Genomic DNA, 19,098 nt, shown 5'->3' with positions numbered 1-19,098 from the left:
AGGACAGCCACGTTCTTTCATTCATGAATGAAAAAAAAAAAAAAAAATTGGTTGTCCTGTGCTTGTCCTTCGCGTTTTTTTTTTTTTTTGTTTTTTTTCTTTCTTAAACATTGTACTTGCTGTCTGTAGAACCTACAAAAATGACTATTTGATATATATATATCTTGTTTGCTATTTTTAATATTTAGTGTTTGCCTTCGATGACCGAATTTAGATTTTATTTGGTGGTTTTATCTGAACCATAAAGAACGGCACGTGACCACGGAGAAGAGAGTGTCGGTTCCAGGCATGTTCCAAGCTTAGTTCATGGCGTTCATGGTCGGTTCTAAGATCCGCACAATCAGGGTTATGTTTTACTTTTCAAAGAAAAAGGGATAGGCGGGAGAGAGGTGTGACCCTATTCACTTCGTCTTACGTTTTTTGTTTCGATTTTTTCTCAAAAATTTGAAAGTGCCGTAAAGTTGGCTTCCGGGATTTAGCTTCTCTGCAAGGTTTCCAAAGATGCCAATGAGCAAAATTTCAGTTGTGCACATAGGTGGTGCTGCCGGTGCTACCATGATCATTGGTGCTCATCAAGTTGTCAGTTCTGTCACAAAAGTTTGCTTCACCTCGATCATAAATCTGCCTTTTTCCCCAGACTGCAGCTTCTCTGCAGTGTTCGTAAGAGCACCAATAAGCAAACACTCATTGATGCTCATTGCTGCTATACCGCGCATTGAAGCTAATAGAGCCCGACTGTTTTTCAGTGGGAGTGGGCTTCCAATTTCCAGAGGGATTCTTGTGCAAACCCTGGAGAATATTTTGCTACAAATAAGACAAAAGCAGGAAACTGATATTTTAGATTTATCTTGACATTTCACTGAAGAAAAAAAAAAAAAAAGTCACAAAGAGCTTATGTACAAGTTGGTTGAGGGATTAGCAGTAAGGTCATGAGATGGCATATAAGCATGTCCATGAGTTCCGGGAGCCATGCACCAGACTTGCCTCCACCCAAAAGAGTACCAGTGGCCCGGGGATAGAACATCCCTTCTAGTGGCATAATAAAGAGCCAAAAGTACCATCACGAGCGAAAATGGGGCAGAACATCTATGTGCTGTTATCTAATAGCATCCCTAGCTTCAGTCTTGGGGCATCCCTACCCGACTGCTGTGGACAGACCACGACACACAAAGATGACGAACGCGATCGGACATGTTTTCCAGGTGACAAGACACCATCCATCACCGTCTTTGAGAAAGGCAGAAGGAAATGTCAACGAATGACTGTAGCTGCTTGCAGGGTTTCTAAGGATCTAGCCAACAGCTGATGTAGTACAAGCCTTGGGAGAGTCGGTGTGAATGTTCCGATGTTGGGAAGTTCAAGGAAGGGGAACACCGTGCCACGATAACAATGTTCAGTCTGTTTCCGTCCTCTGAAGATTTGTTTTCACTGGTCTCCATGCAACTTGGCCTTGATGACCTCTTTGAACTGCGAGAGGATCTTGGTCTCCCTCTTTTGCCGCTCCTCCCTGTTGAACATGGCGAGGGCTCTCTTCTCGTCTGCGCTGTAAATCTGGTTCTCTTTTCGCAGACGTACGGCCTCCATACGACGATGCCTGTAAGAAAAGGGTAACCCGCAACACTTAGCGAAAAATTTAGGACGAACCTTTCCGGGGAAGAATGTGCGGTAAAACGTGTCATTGCTACTTAGCACTAAACAGGCTCAAACAAAATTTAGAATCAGACAATGTGAGAGCCCCACAAAATCTGGCTGTGGAAAGATTTGAAACTAACAAACAGCTTATGAATGGGCCATGCAATGTGAATTGGACATGCATTGTTGGAGCTTTGCACATGTGAGATAGCATGGTATATAGCATGATACTTGCACATAATTATACTCACATACAAAATCTCAGAAAGTAACATGGCTTGGTGGACTACGATACAATCCAAATGCAATGAAACTCAAATTCAGTTCCTCTCTCACTGACCCTTTCTCTGTGAGCTAGTCCAGCCACTGAAGCTCGAGCATCATATTTCGAACAGAAAAATCCCTGGAGAAATAAATATCTGCTGAAACATTTATTTTGTTCCCATTCCTTCCCTGCTTGATTGGACGTAAAAAAATTGTGAGCAGCCAGCACAGGCTTCATTCATTACTTCAAGCAGAGCCTGGTCTTTTTGAAGTGAAGAGATACTACAAGTTGCAAGATGTTTTGGAGATCGAGAGAAAGTGATACAGGGAAAGCAGTAATGAAGAGACACGCGTCGACAGCAAAAACAAACCCACACACAGCGGGCCATGTTTGCAACAACCCATAAACATGTTAAAAAAAATAAAAATAATCGGTTATGGCAGTGTTTATAGTCCGTTGCAACTTAAGAAGGTAGGGCGAGGGAAAGTACGGCCGGGAAGGAGGAAGCAGACAGAATGCTGGAGAGAGGAGGACATTTCCTCCTCTCCTCTCCAGCATTCCGTCTGCTTCCTCCTCCCTGGCCGTCCTTTTCCTCGCTTTACCTTCTTGAGTTGCAACCAACTATAAACACTGGCAGCACCGATTTTTTTTTTTTTTTTTTTTTTTTTTGGCATTGGGTGGGATAGTGTTGTTGCGAACCTGGCTTGGTGTGTGTGGGTTTGTTTTTGCTGTCGAGTCGACATCTGTCTCTTCATTACTGCTTTCTCTTTCTCACTCTCTCTCGATCTCCAAAACATCTTGCAACTTGTAGTATCTCCTCACTTCAAAAAGAGCAAGCTCTGCTCGAAACGTCGGATAAAGCCTTTTTCTACACCTGATACTCTCTTGGTGAAGAACTGCTTATTAACAGTTTGGCTACTTGATTGGCCATAAAGTCAGAGTCAGTAATAAAATCATGTGAAAATTATAATTCCTACAACTCCCCTGCCCAGAAGTAACTTATATTGAGAGCACTCAATATCTAATTGCACTCCAAGTGCAACATTTAGAATTGCAAGCGGAAGACACAAAGAAAGCGGAAGACCTACCTGCTCCCTGACATGACGTATCCCACTTGTTCGAAGCACTCGATTTCGTTGCTCGTGAGACCGATCTCCCCTCTCCTGGGGATCCTCTTTCCCTCGGCGATGTAGGCTGCCATGGCAGCACCCTCGCCCGGCAACAGTGCCTTGCCGTAGCTGTAACAGATGTTGAACGAGCCAATGCTTCATAAAGGTGCCTGCATTCCCACTTGGATGGATGCCATTTAGTACCAAATTTCCCTACGATTTAAGTGAAGTCAAAATAAGTTCTAGACAGATTTGCTCTGGGGGGGGAAAGTTAGTGAGCATAAAAATCATGTACATTATCTCCACTGCGAGAAGCTATTTGACCAGTGCAGTTCTACTGCTAACACTAACAATAGTGAAAATGCATCTTATCACAAAAGCCAGTTTCAAAACTGATCTACAGAAGGGAAAAATCTCTAGACAAGACAAGTTTCATAGCCAAAGCGTTCTGTCATAATTTATGATGTTCTTGGATATCACTGTACATTCCGAAAAAATTCCCAAGTCTCTATCCACTATCACTTGATGGCACAAGCATTGAGACAACATCAAATAAGCCCACTGCAGATATAATTTGTTCGTGCAAGGTTGAATGCTCCTGTAAACTATGTGGCCCACATTCAAGCTAAGACTTACACAGAGCCCACCGAGTTGAAAGCAACCTCCTACAGACTGACAAGAAACTGGGCTAGAAGCTAAGCCAAAATAAATAAAGTAATGTAAATACCTAGATTCAGTTACAGTAACCAACACTTTAATATCCACTTTCATATCACATGCATTCCCTAATCAGAGAGCTCAATAATTTGCACGTCTAGCAGATGCTCAGGATTGTGGTATTCTGATAATGTTCAGTGGCTCCAAGTGTCATCCTTCATTCTTTCGTACATGTGGGCTCACCAGCATGGTTAGTGCCTAAGGATGACATTCACAGTTTCGAGACATATTGGCATCTCCACAACAGGTGCGGTTTTACCATGACAAGGTTTCTTTTGAAAACGGTATATCCTTAGAGAGCATGGGACTTGACTACATCTGACGTGCCAAAACTAAGCAGGAAATAACACTCTCCAATTTGTTTTGCAGCTTGAAACAAGTCTAGACTCACAAACAAAAGATATAGGCAATCTTTGCTTGGGAAGACAAAGGGCAACAAGTGTGAGTCAGAGTGCACACCCCAGCGCCAACTCATCGTCCTGCGTCAGACAAAATCGGACAAAACTGTCACAAAGTCCACTCACTCCTTGGCCGAGAGTTGGACATGCTGCTTGGGAAGGGGACCAATCACCTCTTCTTCGTCTTCGTCGTCTTCAGCCCCTGCAGTCACAGACCACACTCGTAAATACAGGGACCAAACATACGCGAAACACTGCCACGGGTCTAACTTTGCCTGTCCATACTGCCTGGTAGAGTTTGGAAAATCGAGCAATTACCGACCTTTGTCGTTGCAGATGGAAGGGACTAGTCCATTCCAGTTATTATGAAGACATTCATGCTTCTTTTTGTACTAACATTACTTGTACCAATTTTGTTTCCTTCTTTTTCTGTGGTATTTTGTTGCAGACATTTTGTGTGCTGAATTTTTTATTTTTTTTTTATGTTTTAGAGGGGCGGGGTGCAACAATTTTTTTACTTGGCCAGTTAACAGTGGGGATTGATCTGCGCCACCTGTAGAATAAAGAACAGAAAACAACTTCTCCTTTGACTCTCCAGCCGCCTTTCAGGTGACGTCACTGGGGTGACCACCTGGTTTCCCGTTGGGTTCTGCCTTCAGAGCCCTTGGCCACCCCCTCATCGATTGTCGACTTTTCAGGGATTAGCGTCACTGAAGGTCGTGGCGAGTGATCGATACAAAAGACGATTCGCCGCGGGGCTGACGGTGAGCGTAGTGGTACGGGGGGGGGGGGAGACTGGTTTTGCTGACTTCCGTGTACTCCTATCACGTGACACCATAGTTCCCGTAACCGCCGCATCTGGCTGCAGGTCGGCAAATAATTAAATATTTCTCTTGTGGTTTCGCACCGGAACACGAACCAGATTTTTCGGGGGAAAGCAGCACGTTTTTTTCTCATTTGTGACTAGGTAAACAGTACAAAAAATATAAGCTGCAAATTAGTATTTAAATGTTAAAATCTTTGCACCCCCCCTTTAAAGGGATACTTCAACGAAATTTGAAATGTATCCATCGTGTTCAGAAATAGACTGAATCTGGTCCACAATACCCGTAAATGACAACTACATGTCTGTATTATGAGCCTGATGGCTGTATTTTTCGTTATAAAAGGCCCACTCCGGCAAGCACCCGGAGAGCAGCCAGCAAAGAGCATGTGACATCCGGCACAACCATGATGTAGACTGTCTCGGGATGAGCAAGGCTATGGTGAGGCCGACATCGACGGGGTGCTTTGGCCGTTCCAGCGGGTGTAGCCCGAAACAACCCATTCCCGTTTGAACCCGTTCCGTTTTGACCCATTCCCGAAACGACCTTCTTGTTTGAACCCGTCCCGTTTCGAACCATTCCCGAAACGACCTTCCCGTTTGAACCTGTCCCGTTTCAACCCGTTCCCGAAACACCCTTCATATTTGAACCCGTAGCCAAGACATATTTTACGTCTGAATTCGTCCCGTTTGAACCCGTTGGTATAAAACCCCACGCATCTCAACCTCTTCGCAAAAAGTGCCCATTGTTCTAATCCTGGTTTGCGCAGTTTTTCTGCTTAAGAATATGTCCCGAAATCATGTTAATGCAATTAATGCAAAGGTGCAGGAGAGCAATTCCGTTATTTTGTGAAATATTTTTTCTTGTAAACATATTCTTAAAATATGCAATACTTTCAGACAAGCTTCAACGAAATATATTTCTACTTGAACCACTTAAAATGTTTCTTTCAAGATGGTCCCCAAAATATGTAACTACGAAATAAACTATGTACACTGCGCGATACGTTACCACGAACACAATCTTGGCGATTTTTAGAATTTTACTTCGAAATGGTATTAGAATGTAGCACATTTACCGCTTAGGTTAGTAACCCAGATGAGCACTTTCAAACACACTAATAATATTGATGGCAGCAGTCCTCTGGTTTCTTTTAGACAAACAGCTAAAACCAACAATCGCTTGTTCGCGCTAACGATTTCGCGCTCTGTACAATAACAGGGAGCTTTCGTAGACCGTTTTTGACGTCACGCCACGCTCCTCTGCAGCCCGGGCTACGATACCCAGAACTCTACAGTCAAGGCCATCGGCACGCAGGCGCAGTAGCGGCTTCTTCGTTGGAGAGGGCTTAGCGAAAGGAAAAAAGCGGTCTACGAAAACTCCTAATGCGGTCTTAGAGTAGCACAGGCAAGCACTTTGAGTAAGCAAAAATTAGCGTTGCCTAAGTTTTTATATCGCGACGCTACTTCAAGGTTACCCAAAGCGCTTACGTATGTTATTCTAAAACTTCCTTATAGTGAACGGGATATTTTTAAAAGTGATAAATCAGACAGGCTGACGGGCACATGATTGCGACTTCATTTTCTTACAAGTTCAAACACAGAATTGTCGCGTACACAGGCAAAATCCATAAACCACAAAATGCTGTCGCCTTGGTTGAGGAAGTCGAGAAGGAAAATCGCGCCATCAGAAAGGCGGCACTCCAATTGTGATAGTTTGTGGTGGTCACCTGACCCGCACGGCACCACCATTTGCAAGCTGCTGCAGCGATATCGTTGTCAAGGCCTCATCCCGCTTGAGGTCGATGAAGCTGTAAATGTTCGGGTGAGCCCTCCCTGACACAGCGTTTATCTTATAGTGCCATGTCTCCGAGGTTGTTTCGGGAAAGGGAGAAGTGATGTGAGCAAGGCGAACATACACTGGACACTTGAACCTTATCACCTGTTAACGAAATATACAAATGAACCGAATGATGGCCGAAGCGGGAAGGTTGTTTCGGGAAAGGGCAAAATGGGAAAAAATGAAACGGGAAGGTCGTTTTGAGACGGGTCGAAACAGGAAACTACAAACGGGAAGATTGTTTTGGGAATGGGTCGAAATGGGAACCACCCGTTCCAGCCACCGAAGAGGCCGAAGCACCTCAGCGATCGATCGGACCACCGCAACTAACCGCAAAGCTGCTTTTCTGTGAATTTTGAGTAATGGGTTAATCTTTTATGATCTTGTAGAGGGACAATGGCGATGTCTGGGCAAGTCTGGGACACACAAAAGAGAGTCCGGGTGAGAGGGGAGTTCCCCCTTCCACTCTTCTCTTGTGGTGGCCGGAGAGCTGGCGGGACGACATCAGGTTCCAAACATGTATAGTTTTAGGCGAGACAGGCATCGTCACTACCTGTCAAGATTCCTAGAAGGGTATTACAAACAAGGCTTTAGCGACATCCACCAGGTGCCATTAGCTAATCGTTTAATTTGTTTTAAAATTCATTTTCGTGTCTTTTTCAACGAGAGATTGGTGAATCCGGTGTGATACGCAGCAACAGCAACTGGCAGTGACAATCAAAACTTGATTTAAAAGAAGCCTCAAGGCGAAATATTGTCTGTACACAACCAAGAAGCTTCTATGTCGCCGTCACTGCTGGAGATACTGGACTTCCACAACAAACGATGCCCCTTTTCTCCAACCCGGAACAGTCACAGATTCCACCTTGCCATGTCACTATACACCACTCCACTAAGGGCTCTCTGGGCGGTGCCATTTAGACTGCAGTGCCATCTGTACATCCGGGCATTTCAATAGAATCGTCCGGGTAGAAAAGGGAGAGGGCACGCGCCCGATCCATATAGCAGACAACCAACCAATTGTCCTCCGCAGGCATTTCAATCGATTCGGCGGGATGAGGAAGGAAAAGGGCACGCGCCGTTTTTATCGTTTGGGCAGTTCCGGTAAGCTCCACCACTGGAACTGCCTAAACATGGAGGCTCATTTCCTTCTCTCCTCTCACCCTAGCACAGTGGTCTATGGTCACTGATAAAATGAGAATGGCAGGGAGCGGCTTCAGTGGCCCCGCCTCCAGCGTGAGCTTTCTGCCTTCGACAATGCTTCGGCGACTTTTGCACCCTAAGCACTTGCACAGCAGAAGCCCGGCAGAAGACGTGGAGCGCATGCTGGAGGCGTTCGAGAGACAAGCCCCGCCGTCCTCACTCCGTCACTGACCATGGCATCAATGGGCACACATCGGCACTAAGATACTCACTGCGCTTGTCCACCCACATCTCGAAGTCGCTGCCGTCGGCCCTGCGCTTGGCATCCGACTCCGGGGAACTGGACGCACTGGAGGAGCTGGTCTCCTTCTTGCGGTGCTTCTTGGACTTCTTCTTGGACTCCTTCCGCTTCTTCTTCTTCTTCTCTTTCTTGTGCTTCTTGCTCTTGTGGCTGCTCGAGTCACGACTGCGCTTGTGCTTGTGCTTCTTGGACTTCTCTGGGGACAGACAATGAGCGAGAGCTGAAGGAAGGAACACAAATGTCTCCTTCCCAATTAAAGACTGCAATTCAGGAATTGTTACTGCGTGAAAGGGATGAAACAGACACCGATGGATTGGAATGTCGACTCATCGCAAAGGCATCTTTAGAGAAGGCGTCTACCCAACTAAAAGGTGTCACAGTACACACCATCTGTTGTTTTACGAGGTCTCCGAGAGCACACGTAAGTTTCAAATGTGTGAATAAATAAACTAAACACAGATATATGGAAAAAATTAAAAACGTCTAAAAAATATGAGTAACCGGCGGTGAGAAGCAAACTCGTAACGTCTCCAAGCGTGATCATTACGACGCAATGTTGGCATGTCACTGGGGAATTTCAAAGCGATTTTTTATTTTATTTTGGTCCGAGAAAAGTATGTATCAATATATACGAGTGCATTTTGATAATTCTAAATCTGACGAAGATCTGTGGCGGCCCTACGTGAAAGCCGCATACGCTTATGTGGGGGTTTATATTTGTCTGTAGGTGAAATCCGTGACTAAATAAAACTGACTGATTGATTGACTGACATCCGATGGAATATAGGTAACCAAGTTCAAGCTTACTTTTTTCGTTGTCTGAAGATTCCTCTCGCTTCTTCTTGTTGGCCTGCTCTTCATCGGAGCTGCAAAAGGAAACTTGCATGAGAGCACAATCAAGTCATTCAAAGTATATCACCATCAGCACAATCCAGGGTAGAAAAAAATAATTACTTAGAAAAAGAAAAATTAAGAAAATTTTACTTAATGATTTAAGTCATTAGCGGAGAAAGGGATTATTTATGACTAGATATATTTTTAAACATGAAATATTGTTTGATCAATATTTCCAATTACTGAAAACAATGCGGAAGAAATTACAAATTAAAAGTTTTAAAGCACTGTTTAATTGACAACTTTTTATTCATGTTAACATACAAAATATTGGTTAAAAAGAAGATCGCTCTGATTTGCTCGAAAGAGAGCTGTTTTTTGTTGGTGTTCAGCCTGCTATAAAACTTCCTTGCTTGACAATGATTTGATTGCAATAAAAAAGAAATACATTTAGAGCATCAAATGATAGACAAGCGGTGAATAGAAATATAATTTGAGGAGCTTAGTAAAACCGGTGCGATTTAACCACGATTTAAATCAACTTGATTTTTATTCTCCACCCTGGTACCAAGCGAAAGAATGTAAACGAAACTTGTAACAACATACTTCAAGGGCCTTTCCGGCGATTCCCCCCAAAGGCTGCGCACACCTTGGGCTCCAATTTTTTCGCGTTCTTGCCGACGCCTAAAAAAGAACGCGCTATCAGTCAAGTTCACTCGACATTTTGTATGTTACTTCGGATGATGGGTCCTTACTTCGCCATGAAGGTGTCGGTAAAATCCGGCAGTGGACGCCTAAAGTTGTGCGATGGGCCTTCTTGTCCATGTTTCGAATGCTCGCCGTCATGCGACCTGCAGATGATCGTTCGGTGTAACATAGTTTGACATGCAGTGCGTATTTTGCGTTCGTTTGACGTTAGTGCGTAAGCTGCGTGAACGCTTCGAATACCTGAACTGCTTCCTTTTGAAGCTGTCGAAGCTGGAAGTAGATCCCTGTGGGTGGTAGCCAACACTTCCACTCATCGTTAGTGATCTTGCCTGGAAGAACACCCGGGAAAAGGGCTGTTATCCGAGAGCTTGAAACATTTTTGCCTCAGTCGCTTCTGCTCGCCCTGCTCGCTCCAGCGACCGCCATTGGTGAAGTTTATGTATGTGTCGCATAAATTTAGACACAGTTTCGAAAACAAAAAAGCGTTAAGTGGCGTATCTATAAAATAAATTTTCATGTCAAATAAATTATTGCTATTGATTATGTTTATTATATTTATAAGGATATAAATAACTAAAGTTCAAATAAAGTTTTGATAAACTACGAAATTCTGTCTTGGCCTTTGTTTTGAATTTTCTCTTGTGTCTGTCGGCTTGTTTCAGTTCACCATTGGCAACGATCGGCAGCGGTTAGGTCGTTGGTTGGTTGGGTCGGTTGGGTTGCATCGTTGCATTCGCAGTCGTTATGGCAGCGCCTCAAAGCACGCGTGAGAGGCTGCTCACACTCGTCGACGATATCGAGATAATTGCCAAGTAAGGTTCCTTCTCTTTGTGCACAGAATCGAGCTAAAAGAAAAAGAGGCAGTACATTTTTGGAGCACTTGCTTCCCAAAGCCAGCCGAAGCTGTGAAATCCTAAAAGTTAAATTAGTTTTGGTTGTTTTTCCAGAATCACTCTTAATTACCCTCGAATCCTGTAACGAAACTTCATTTCGACGCATCGTGCGTGCGACTTTTGCGGCTTGCTTGAAATAGCGGATTTCGCCAACACGATCGTGCGTATTTGCACCGAGACTGCGAATCGAGTTTCTCGCCTTCCAGGGAACTGTTTGAGAACATCATCGCTCCAAGATCGCAGAGGCTGACGTCCTCAGAACACGCCCAGCTCGCAGAGTTGTTGGTCGCAAAGGACGAGGAACTGAAGCAGACGCTAGTTGTCGGTGAGCACATCTACCTGCAGTCATTATGGCTTGTTGTTAACAACTTTAAATAATTTCGTTGTGCATGCCCACTCAGCCGAACAGCAGGCCGAGGTCCAGAAAACAATCAACGCCCTCCAGGAAGAGGTGGAAAAACAAGACCATGACATTCACTTGCTCCAGTGGCACCTCAAAGAAGCCGAACACCTGCTGGTACGTTTGACTGGTTACAGTTACGCATGTTAAAAGAAAGCATTGTACCAAAGACCTCTTCCCTATACGGTAATGGCCTGGGTAAGCAACACCCACTGAAACAAACAATTCTGTCTGTTTTAAGCACTTCTTTTTTTCTTTAGCCTGCCACAATTTATTAAATTAGCTTTCCAACCAGTATGGGGGTGGAATGGGAGCGTATGTGGGATGTGCCTCTGCTGCTTCTAACGAGGGACCAATATCTGCAGTCCACAGCCATCTACCAGGCCAAGCAGAAACTTCAGAGCATCGAGAAAGCGAATGCCCGATGCGTCTCGTCCGAGGAACTCATTAAATATGCTCATCGGATCAGCGCCAGCAATGCCGTAGCTGCCCCTCACAACTGGCAACAAGGCAAGTCTACCGTTACACTCTTCGTTGTGTTTGTTCTGCCCGATATAGACAGCGGCAGTCTCGGACAAAGCGATCTACAGCATGTGTCCCTGGTTGGTTGGATGGATGAATGCTAACGGCTGTACCCTTTATAACTGACAGTAGCTTGCGCCACCTAACCTAGAAATTAAGAACCAAAAGTATGGTTTCTTTACTTCGCCAATGTGCTTACCGTCTGCAACTTCATAACTATCACCACGCGGGGTATTTCATAACTATCACCAGCATGACCTTTGGGGGATCAAGCAAAAAAACCTAAAACATCCCCCCTCCCCCCCCCATCCCGCTTTGGTGAAGAAGTCGCCAATTTTCCTCTGGTCAAACTTAGTCGGCGTTATGCCGGCGCTGGGAGACAGGGTGGAGACTTTGGGCCGGAGCCACACGGGAGGGAGTCCCAATTTTCTTCTACCCTGTTCCCAGCTGTCAGTTAGTTGTGTGCAGGGTGTTAAAACGAAATGTTTTTCGTTCCGTTTTTATTTTCGTTCCATACGAAAAATTTCCGTTCCGTTTCCGCTCCGGAACGAAAAAATAATGCTCCGTAACGGTTCGTAACGGTTTCTTTCTATAAAAAAAAATCGCAACAAAAATTAAAAGGAACGTAACGTTTATTTTTACACAAAAATAGATAATTCAGGCGCTCCAGAGGAATCTGCGGAAACGACATTGCTTCTGAGATCATGTTCATTGCCTTGAGAATGAGATAATGATAAAGGCACCGAGCATGATCTCAGAAGCAGCACGTCATCAAGTGTGCTCGGTGAAAGGCAGGACCTCTGGTCCAATAAAATAAATTTCAGCGCCGAGAAGGCCCTGAAGGCCCATAGGGATGAAGAAGTACACTTTTGCAACAGAGTCTCAGACTGCCGTATCCGTAGAAAAACAAAAGATGGACTTCTACAACGCCGGGTCACAAACTTCCCGCGCTTGCCGTGATCTGTTGTCTGTCTGTGTCGTCCGAAGAAAGCATGGAGGGAGAGGGCGCAAGTGCCAAGGAGAGCATTGCGAGTGTGTGGAGGCGTCGCGCCACCGCGCTCTCATTGGTGGGAAGCAATGGCGCCTTGAGTCATGTTTTTTGTTTCTCGTTGTATTTTTTGTCTTTGTTTTTGCTATGCTTGTTCGCCCGGAGTTTAGACGGGGGGGCGATGGCTTGCTTGTCTTCTCTTTAATTATGGTACAAACCAACGGCAGTCTCTTCGCTGCGTGAAACGAATTACTGAAATACCTGATATTTTCCCTTGAACCGAAAACCGATAAGAAAATTTTTCGGTTTCACTCCGGAACAAAATAATAAGTAACGTTTCGATTACGTTTCCGTTCCGCCAAAAAATATCGTTTTTTTCGTTTTTCGTTTTTGGTTTTCGTTTTGTTCCGATACCCTGGTTGTGTGTCATTCGATTCTCCCAAGGTAATTTCCATCAGCCTTCTAATCTCTTGCAACAATACTTAAAAAACAAGCGAGCTGGTGGTGATTCATGGTAATAAAACCCGAGACTGAGGAACACAGTTATTCACTTATATCATGCATTCTTCCATTCTCGTCTGCAAATCCCAGCGCTCTGGTCAAATTTGTAGCCAACCTCCCTGGGGGGGGGGGAGAGCAAGCTTTGTGCACTTCAACATCGCTTCTTCTATCGTCTTGTCTTACCTTGGCTTACGGCACACCGCATATTCATTTCCTTATACTTTGACCTATATGTCCTACTTTTCAATATTCCTCTTCTAGCCTCGAATAACGAGCTCCCCCGTGAATTATCATACCAATGCTCTTTCTGTATTTCCTGTTCTCATCCCCTGTACATAGTTAAAGCTGATTTTCACTGCTCTCTTTCCTCCTACATCTTTTTCTCGTCTTCTTTTACTTCCTTTTTCACACAGGTAGTCTGTTGTGCCCCGGGAACTTGACTGTTGTTATTGGAGTTTCGGGTTCGGTTTGTCCATTTAGTGGTCAGACTGTATAGATGCTATATACCTTTCTTGCCCAGTGTATCCTCAGTTGTGTCTAGCCTTTGTTCAAATTTCAACTTGCTGATCGCCTCTTAAGCCTCGAAAGATGTCCAGCCCATGTCTCCCTGCTCTCCTTCATTTGGTGTATTCCCATGCACCCCCAGCGCCAGTCTGCCCACGCTGCTCTGCCGGGTCTCTAAGCTCGGCTAGACCTCAGATTTCATGCATAATACCGCATTGCCAGAAGACAACCCCGGCACCATGACTCCTTTCCATATTCCCCTAACAACTTCTCATCTATTGTAATTCAATAGTGCCCTATGCTTCAAAATTGCTGCATTCCTTTTTCCTTTCTTTAGCATATTTTCTTCTTGTTCTTCTAAGTGTTGTTTCCCTCATTCAGCCATACATACTCCTAAGTATTTATACTTAATGTGTTTTATTAAAAAGCCTTGAATGTTCAGTGGGAACTTTCTTCTCATCATTAGAAGCCATTAGCTCCATTTTGTCGTTACTGAATTTCAGGCCCAGAGAGTCTCCTTCCTCTCCACAGATCTCAATCAGCTCCTGTAACATATCCCGGCTGTCTGCTAACAGTACAATGTTATATGAGTAAAACACTCTTGCACTCTTCCAATTTCTTTTCCCTTCTACTCAAGTATATCATAAAAAAGGGACAACACTACCTCAGTCCTCTTTTTATTTCTGCCAATTTTGTTATTTCGGCTTCCCATGTTATAAAAACCTTAATATATTTTTGTCTTCAGAGTGTATGTCATTGTTGCCCAACTGCTGGCCTGTGGGTTTTCTCGTCGAATGGGCTGTGGCAGCTTGCGTAGGTGCGATTCCGGACGCTGGTGGCGGCTAAATTGCTGCATTTTGTTGCTTCTTTTGTGTTTTGTGGCAAATAGAATTTCTTGAGGCTTTTAACAAAAAATTGTAATATTTTTGGAAACAAAATCAAACAAACGAAAGCTGTTTTTGGCAAGTCCGTGCCCAACAGAACAAAATCTAATGCAACCGGGATGTTAAAATTTATGCAGGCTTTTCACAACGCCGCTCAGTTGTGTCATTCTACAAAGGTTTTAACTGTCAAAAATATATGACCACACAATATAGCCGAAAGGCATGTGGGTATTCACCATGTGCAGCATGAAATTGAATGGCTCTCGTCAATCAAACAACATATTGCACATACATCACGGTGCCACGTTATCCGAAGGCAGGGTTTATTTGAGAGAGATCTTGAATAACGTAGCATATCCAATATACAGTGTCGACGACAGTCATTTCACGACAGTCAAATAAAATCCAGACTTGTTTGAAAGCATGTTTTGGGGACAGCTTGTTCTTTGCATAGCACTGAAGCAAAGGAACAGACGAGTCTGTTCTGGCCCCTACCCCACACTTGATCAGCTATTTTTTGCTAAGACTTTCTGCAGATTATCTCAGTGGAGATAATCCTCAAAGAACATCGAATGGCCATCGACCAGTTGACATTCGCTTTTTTCGTTTGTTTTCTGTGAAGGCCGAGCAGGCTACGAGCTCTGGTGCTCTTTGGTTCAGGGTTGGGCGGAGATGCACTAAATTGCATTTGGAAATACAAAGACTGATTCTGAAATATGTCCGTACAAAAGTATCATGATGCGTATCAGAGATACATTTGAAAAATAAAAAAGAGTTTAGCGATACAAATAGAGGAATACATTTTTCCGGGGCAGTAATACTCACATTTTTCTTTAAAAAAATATATTTGTGATGTGAATTCGTGTATTGTCGGCAAAAGTTACTAATTAGAAAAATAAAAACGAAACTTCATTTTGCTACATTTTTATCTTTTCATATACGAGCAATATAGAAATAAACATACAACTTTGGCTGTTAATCTTTGACTACTTTTGATGAGAAGTAAGTTATTAAATAGCTTGTCAGTCGGCCGCTTCTGATTTGGGCAAAAAGTCACGTTAGCAAATAAGATTAAGCGTTTTACAAGTGTCAACGAACACGGGTTCATATTAAAATGAATGAAGACCGCTTGCACCGTAGGAAAGTTCTAAACAATGCAAATATTGTTTTTTCAGTTTTCAGTGTATATGAACGCCTCGCTTGGAGTTGGTAATAGGTAGGCTACATTGACAGGGTTTGTACTTTTAAGGGGAAAAATTAGTCCGCCAGTGAAAACAAAACTCATACTAACCGTGAGGTAAATATTGAAGTTAAAGTTGGATGTTCTCGAGCCCAAAATTATTTTCCACTGGGCCCGAAAAACTCTCCATCGCCTTCAAGCATGGTGGCTGTAGTATTTCATGGAAGGTTTAACGTGGCAGTCAAGTTTGACTAGACAATAACACTATATCTGGTGCAAACCTTTTGCAGCATCAGGAGGATTGGTTTGTGCAGATTCATAGCTCTGAGACTCAAGTGCCCAGTCAATGCCAATAAAGCATGAGTGTTCATGGGTCACAATCAGTCTCACGTGGTTGTCTCAGCCTTACATTTGTTAGCCATCTGATATGCATGCCTGTTTCACTTGTTTAAAATATGCGTCAGAGGACAACGATGTACAAGACCAACTACACTCTGTTTCACCTTATGTTGTACCGCAGCGAAGGCTGGAAGCGCGAGCTCATAGCATTTGCAGCTGCCCTTAATGCGCGAGAGCATGTGCCGACGAGATATGCCCTGAGCAAGGAGCTCGCGCTTGTAGCCTTTCCTGCGGTACATCATAAGGTGAAACAGAGTATAGTGCCAGGGTTGCATTCTTGATTAGGCTACTGTAGCGATGCATTCACTCGTTGCATCTCAGGGGACCAGCGGAGGCCGTACCCGACCGACATCGAGATGCGGCAGGGTTACTTGGGTCGTCTGAGCGACCTGCCCCTCTCAGGGCCCCCGCTGCAGCAACAGGGCAACCTCGGAGATCTGAGTGCTGCACGCGGTCACCACGGTGAGGTTGCATGCATGAGCAAAGATTTAACTGTCAATAGGGAGTTTTAGTCGATTGTCCCGATAATTCCAACAACGGTTGCGCAAAGGCACCTGTGGAGTATCTGGTATTATTATCGGTGCAATCTACTAAAGCTCCATAATGAATGCTCTCAATCAGAATCAAAGTAAACAGATCTAGTTATTACAAAAATGCGAACAGAGAGCAAGGCTGGATGCATGGATGGAGTGTCACCTACATTTCCTTCTCTTTGTGTGCATGTTTTATTGAACTAGGTAGGCATGTAACAAGCTGAAAGCAGAAATCTTTCAGTACATCACTGGCGAAAGTATGAGCCTGGGCAGGTAGTGGCTACATGCAGGCACTTGTTTGTTGGCCAGTAATATAAAAAAAAAAAAAGTTGTCACTGGGCTCTAGTTTGGATTCGAGCATGCGAGTGTTAAGATTGCTGCAATGCATGCTCGGTAGTTGAAGTAAACAGCCCAGCCGTGTAAAAGGAACACTTTCCAGCTTTGTAACATAATACAGGTCTAGTCTTGAGAATCATTCATTCTGCTTCGATTATCCGAGCTTAGTAATAGTGGCGGGAGTACTGCCACTCATTGTGTGAAAATCGGTTTAGATTTGCAATACACAATTTAGAGAGCAGTGCAGGGTGTAAGATAGACAGGTGGGGAAACGGCCCGTAGAAACCTACCGCAGCGCCGTGACCGGATTGTGTACTCGTCTGCTTGCGGGTGGCTTGCGGGTACCCCCGATTTGCGACAGATGGCGCTGCGGCAAGAAGAAAAAATTGGAATCGAATTCGGATGGAACTCTATGGGAGAGTGCGCAAAATAAACTGAGAGCACGACAGTCCTCCATTGAAAATCTACGAGAAACCTTCTCCATCAGTTTAACCGGTCGCCAGCGTTCGCCCACCTGGAGTGAGAGTTCGCGGTGCTCAACATAGATGGCGCCACAGAAAAAGAGAAAACCGAGGGGGACACAATCCGGTCGCTCATTTGGCTCTCGTTTCACCACCTGTCTATCTTCCACCCTGGAGCAGTGCTTGTAGGCAGAAGGGCTCGGCAAGCTGGCGAGGGCAAAAAAAACGTTAAGTTGGGACTGAAGTGTACTATACGAGAGAAGACAGCCTTCAAAATGTGCTCGCCACCGCAGCCAGCGTGTTTGATGCCTGTAAAAATTGGTTACACTATCTTAGACTGTGAACCAAGAAGAGATTTTGATAGCACTTTTGCACTTAATCTCGGGCAACAGGAGCCTGCCTTCATTTCACAATATAAATTCTATTGTTTTGCAAGTGATCTACCAAGGTGCAAATCATATGCACCAGTGGATGTCATCTTTACAAAATGTTCCGGTTGCACAAACACTATGGCCCTCGTTTCTCTGTTCCACTTCCAAACTTCTGGTTGCACGAGTGCTTGCCAAAGCTACGCGGTTGTGCATATGGTCTCCACAACATGAGAAGTGGAGTGTAAAGTTCACACACGTGGATGGTAAAGTGTCCCATGTCTCACCTCTGTTCAAAGCTGTCGGTTGAAGTGACCCATTTCTCAAAATAGAGCTAGAGCAGTTAGTCCTCGCTTGCACTTTGATCTCTCGGTAACCTTTCAAGACCTGTCGATGTGGAAGGCCTGTGCTGATACTACACCTCTCTGTTCTCTGCTCCAGACCAAAACCCACTTGGGCAGTCCTTCTCGTGGCAGATTGGAGGGGACATCAAGCCCCCCATGTCCAGCAACCACAACTCGGTGGGCATGGACACCAAGGCCAAGGAGAACGAGGACGTTGAGGTCATGTCCACAGACTCCTCGAGCAGTTCGTCCAGTGACAGCCAGTGAAACCATCACCCTTCTTGTACATAGCATGCCGGATAATACAGCTTTCTGTATAGCTGTAAAACATTGAATTTGCGTCAATGTCTATTTGCAAGCATAGCCTGGCTCAGCAGGCAAACAGATTAGTTTTTACCGAAAGCAGCCAGTCCCCTTTATTGAAAATCTTTTCGCTTCCTTGTGTAACACAAATAATGTAACCGGAGATTCCACAACATGTTTGTGCATGCACATACCATAGACCAAGGGTCTCAAACACGTGGCCCGTGACTCTCCGGGACGTGGCCCGCAAGCATTCCGCGGGTCGCGTCCTGGAGTTTTTTTATTGTTGATTCATTTCCGCTCAAAAAGGAGCTTTGCTCATACATGTTCATACGTTTTGCACTATTCCGTTTTCTTTTGGATGGACTAAAAATCATTGGGAAAGAAAAAAACTGCCATATGAAGAGGCAATTTTTCTATGCCTGTCGAGTCTAGTGAATTGTGCGACAAGGCAAGGACGGTGTGCTTGCTCTCATTCTATTGAAGACTGCCAGTACATTTTAAATCTTCTTATAACATCAGCAAAGGGACCAAAGTAGTCATATATACAACTGGAAGCTAAAAATGGTAACCATAAAAAAGAAAGCAGAAGCTTTGTCCAGAAAATTTCTGAGGTGTCAATGGGACAGTTGGCTGCTGTGCAACATGAAACACCACTGCTGCTTATTTTTAATCCGACAGCATTAACCATTTCATGGAGCAAAGCCATCGT

At 44.4% G+C, this 19,098-nt stretch overlaps 2 protein-coding genes across 2 annotated transcripts; one reads left to right on the top strand and one right to left on the bottom strand.

Annotated features, from left to right (window-relative positions):
* Positions 1–827: 827 nt before the first annotated feature.
* On the bottom strand, positions 828–10,218 carry LOC120838200 (NKAP family protein CG6066). Its single transcript, XM_040208012.3, has 8 exons — positions 10,011–10,218; positions 9,818–9,913; positions 9,669–9,746; positions 9,036–9,094; positions 8,200–8,424; positions 4,248–4,323; positions 2,986–3,135; positions 828–1,594 (listed from the first exon to the last, which is right to left on the bottom strand). Exons 1-8 carry the CDS (start codon positions 10,082–10,084, stop codon positions 1,426–1,428), a joined length of 927 nt encoding a protein of 308 aa, XP_040063946.1. The 5' UTR covers positions 10,085–10,218; the 3' UTR covers positions 828–1,425.
* Positions 10,219–10,430: 212 nt separating this feature from the next.
* Positions 10,431–18,418, top strand: LOC120838199 (mediator of RNA polymerase II transcription subunit 4). Its single transcript, XM_040208011.2, has 6 exons — positions 10,431–10,582; positions 10,870–10,988; positions 11,065–11,180; positions 11,429–11,573; positions 16,363–16,503; positions 18,181–18,418. The coding sequence occupies exons 1-6, from the start codon at positions 10,515–10,517 to the stop codon at positions 18,348–18,350; spliced, it is 759 nt and encodes a 252-aa protein (XP_040063945.2). The 5' UTR covers positions 10,431–10,514; the 3' UTR covers positions 18,351–18,418.
* Positions 18,419–19,098: the final 680 nt, after the last annotated feature.

This window comes from Ixodes scapularis, unplaced genomic scaffold (assembly GCF_016920785.2).
Source record: "Ixodes scapularis isolate PalLabHiFi unplaced genomic scaffold, ASM1692078v2 PGA_scaffold5__190_contigs__length_132052651, whole genome shotgun sequence".
Taxonomy (NCBI): Eukaryota; Metazoa; Arthropoda; class Arachnida; order Ixodida; family Ixodidae; genus Ixodes; species Ixodes scapularis.
Note: the sequence above shows the minus strand (reverse complement) of the source record. Positions and strands in the feature narration are given on the sequence as shown.

What these genes read in the sequence shown, in the direction of transcription:
- LOC120838200 (XM_040208012.3), bottom strand. Translation starts at nt 10,084, where the DNA reads ATGAGTGGAAGTGTTGGCTACCACCCACAGGGATCTACTTCCAGCTTC. An exon ending in ATCTTCAGACAACGAAAAAA is followed by an intron (nt 8,425 to 9,035) that starts GTAAGCTTGAAC and finishes GTCTGTCCCCAG; the next exon opens with AGAAGTCCAAGAAGCACAAG. An exon ending in TACGTCATGTCAGGGAGCAG is followed by an intron (nt 1,595 to 2,985) that starts GTAGGTCTTCCG and finishes CTTTTCTTACAG; the next exon opens with GCATCGTCGTATGGAGGCCG.
- LOC120838199 (XM_040208011.2), top strand. Translation starts at nt 10,515, where the DNA reads ATGGCAGCGCCTCAAAGCACGCGTGAGAGGCTGCTCACACTCGTCGAC. An exon ending in GAAGCAGACGCTAGTTGTCG is followed by an intron (nt 10,989 to 11,064) that starts GTGAGCACATCT and finishes ATGCCCACTCAG; the next exon opens with CCGAACAGCAGGCCGAGGTC. An exon ending in AAGAAGCCGAACACCTGCTG is followed by an intron (nt 11,181 to 11,428) that starts GTACGTTTGACT and finishes CAATATCTGCAG; the next exon opens with TCCACAGCCATCTACCAGGC.